Source organism: Anoplophora glabripennis, unplaced genomic scaffold (genome assembly GCF_000390285.2).
Source record: "Anoplophora glabripennis isolate ALB-LARVAE unplaced genomic scaffold, Agla_2.0 scaffold31, whole genome shotgun sequence".
Lineage (NCBI taxonomy): Eukaryota > Metazoa > Arthropoda > Insecta > Coleoptera > Cerambycidae > Anoplophora > Anoplophora glabripennis.
This window is the reverse complement of record NW_019416897.1, coordinates 672,451-676,034: the sequence shown is the minus strand read 5'-3', so window position 1 is coordinate 676,034 and position 3,584 is coordinate 672,451. Positions and strand designations below refer to the sequence as shown.

At 35.5% G+C, this 3,584-nt stretch overlaps 1 protein-coding gene across 1 annotated transcript; it reads right to left on the bottom strand.

Moving 5' to 3' along the window:
• Positions 1–1,343: 1,343 nt before the first annotated feature.
• LOC108905687 (histone-lysine N-methyltransferase SETMAR-like) lies at positions 1,344–2,276 on the bottom strand. Its single transcript, XM_018708669.1, has one exon. It carries the CDS (start codon positions 2,274–2,276, stop codon positions 1,344–1,346), a length of 933 nt encoding a protein of 310 aa, XP_018564185.1.
• Between the last annotated feature and the right edge of the window lie 1,308 nt (positions 2,277–3,584).

Genomic DNA, 3,584 nt, shown 5'->3' with positions numbered 1-3,584 from the left:
TAAAGAAATTAGAGGAAAATTAACTGAATTTTAAAAAACAACGCATTTCATAAGAAATAGCTGTATCATCCGCAAATGATAATAGTTTACCTGTAAGTTACCAAGTCTTATAATATTGCTTATACAAGGTGTTCCGGTACTTGATATAAAAAGGTCGAGTACAAATAGATGAGGTCAAAATAATATCAGTTCTTCATATAATTTATTCATATTCATTCCTTCAAAATTGGATATAATGACTATGTTATAACCGTGCATATTTTGATAGTTTTCTTTCTTTTAAACTATACTTTTAACTTGCCTTAAATTTTTTTGTTTTGTTTTTCTATTTTCTATGTTATGCGTAAGGTGTTTGTCAAATTTTGTTGGTGAAAATTACATTAGCATACCGTAACATTTTATAAGCTCTTATTTTAAAAATACATACTCTTCTAACATAGTAATTAAGTGCAAATAAAAATGAAAAACAAAAAATGGTGGAGGCGGCTCTCGATGTGCACTGTGACATAAAATCACAAATATTTTCTAAACTGTTAATTTTACCGAATTGAACCAAGAGGGCAATGTCGTTGGCAAATTCTTCAGGGAACTTATTTTTGTTAAGGCAGATTGTGATCGTAATTTATGAAAAAATTCTGGTTTGTTCACCATTAGGCATAGCCCGTCCCTGGCGTTCTGGACATAATGAAGTTTCACTTACAACATCAAAAACAAACTATATGCATTTGTTAACGATCACCAAATTTGCATCATTCTGAAGTTAATAGTTTGGAGACAATAAATAAAAATTACTTTTTCATTTTCATTTTTGAGGACCCCTAACTTGTTAACGAAGGCCCGTAAGAAAAAAATTTATATGAAGAACTGATATTATTTTTACCTCTTCTATTTGTATCAAGTACCGGGATACCCTGTATATAAATTAAATAAAATTGGTCCTAAAACAGTACCTTGTGGAACACCGTAAGTAACAGTTTTGGTCTTACTAAAGCTATCTCTTATTTTCACATAACTTCTTCTTCTAAGTGGTTTTGAAATAATTTGTACTTCATATCTCGAAATACAATTCTTTTCAAAGTCAACAGAAGTTTTTTATGACAAATTGTATTTTTTTTTAAATCTAAGAAAGTATATTTCGACGGTTTAAATCAATATGTATTTCTATTCTTTCGTTAATTTTTATTTTAACATTTTAGCACCTTCAAATTTTCCTAACGATTTGTTTTGGTTTCTGTGGGATTATACGAGGTACGTCCAGAAAGTAAATTCCGTTTGGTAATAAAATTAAATTGTGTACAGATACAGAAAAATTATTTATTGCACAAAATTCTACAACTCTTAAACTACTTTTCCACATAACTGCCGAAATTTTGCAGGCATTTGTCATAGCGTAGCACAAGTTTTTGTATACCTTCTTCATAGAAGTTTGCCGCCTGTGTCTTCAAGCAGTTGGAAACATTTTCTTTCAACTCTTCGTCATTGTTGAAGTGTTGACCGCCAAGGAAAGACTTGGGATGTAAGAACAGATGAAAGTCGCTAGGAGCGAGGTCAGGGCTGTATGGAGGATGGTCAAACACTTCCCAGCCCAAACCCTGTAGGAGGTTTTTCGTCACATTTGCAGTGTGTGGTCGTGCGTTGTCGTGAAGAAAAACAACACCTTTTGACAGCAATCCTCGGCGCTTATTCTGTATTGCGCGGCGCAATTTCCTAAGTGTCTCGCAGTAAGCATCTGCTTTGATTGTTTGACCACGCGGTAAGAAATCAATGAGTAAGATGCCTTTCCAGTCCCAGAACACTGTGCACATCATTTTCCGAGGTGTCAAGATTTGTTTCGGCTTAACCTTTGCTGGGGATGAAGTGTGCCTCCATTCCATTGATTGCCGCTTACTTTCAGGGGTGTCGTAAGAAACCCAAGTTTCATCTCCTGTGACTATCTGTGTCAGAAATTCTTCGCCGCCTTCATCATAGCGGGTCAAAGACTGAAGTGCACTACCCATCCGTTTTGTTTTGTGTTGCTCAGTAAGAATCTTTGGTACCCAACGTCGGCAAAGTTGACGAAATTTCAGTTTTTCGGTAACAATTTCATGAATTAGTGATCGTGATATTTGGGGAAATTCCATAGCGAGGGCACTAATTGTAAACCTGCGGTTTTCCCGGATCTTGTCATCAATCGCGTGAACCAGTTCTTCTGTAACCAAAGATGGACGCCCACTTCGTTCTTCATCGTGCACTTCACTACGTCCTTCACTGAACTGTCGGACCCATCTTCTCACCATTCCGTTATGTGGAAAAGTAGTTTAAGAGTTGTAGAATTTTGTGCAATAAATAATTTTTCTGTATGTGTACACAATTTAATTTTATTACAAAACGGAACTTACTTTCTGGACGTACCTCGTATCTTCTGCATACCTAGATTTCTGCAATCGAAAAACATAGATTCATGTCATTTGATAAGATTTTTTAGGAACAATTTTTTAAATTTGTTTAAATTACCTTCCTACTTTTATAACTGAGCAAAAATTAAAGTACAATAATGTGTCATAAGCAAGAGAGTAATGTTTCTTTCCATTAATTTAACGAGTCTAATATTTCGAATAGTCATTCTTCCCGGGACGCCCTGTATATTACCAACTCCATTTAGCCGACGTACCGCACGTATAAAATGTAATTGACCGATGGTCTCAAGTTTTAATAAGCAAAACCGGGATCCTTGTTCGCTGCGAATGATTGATGAGTTACTAATATGACGGGGATGTAAGTAATGCATTACCAGCGACCACTAAGAGCCGTCTTTTGTCAGATGGCCGGCCATTCGGACGGAAAACAACGCGAGCTGATGTTAATTCATAGCTAATGAGGGTCGGACAGGAGATAGTGCTTTATTCAGTACTCCTATTATAGTGCTCATCATGCGGGGATGAACAGTTGTTTGGGTAAGAGGGTGGCTGATCTGTAATGGATGGAGTCTCAGGTTACGACGGACGGCCGGTGGATTTGCGTTGCTAATTTCTTTGATTGAGTTCGGAATCCGATTCTACATTGGAAAATATGCGGAGGTTAGTGTAACGGGGAGGCATTTCTTTATAGGAGTACCATTGAGGCAAAATGTGGATTTAATAGGGTAAATGTGACAGAGTTGTCGCACATTTTGACACCAAAATAAACCTGTAATTCTGGGTCTGAGCATTAAAAGGGCTTGTATCTAAGCTTATCGTATGGAAACATATAGGATTGAACGTTTTGTGATCTCATTTAATGATGCTTTAGATACATACCTAAACATTTTTTATTTTTATTGAAGTTTATACTGAGGAAACAATTTAATTGGGGGAAATAAAATAGTTAAATTTAAATCATTTATTTGTACCTGACGAATTAAATATTTTTTGGCTGTTAATATGGCATTTATTGTGATTATTGTTTAGAAGAAACTGTTCAGTAATTCCTTTAATCCAACACTTGTATATAATGATACTATAATTTCTTTGGTTTTAAAGGAATAATGTGACCTATACGGATAAAACCGAAAACATTTCGAGGCAAGAACCAAAAGTCTTGAAGCCTAGTTCCTACTCGGTTGTGTC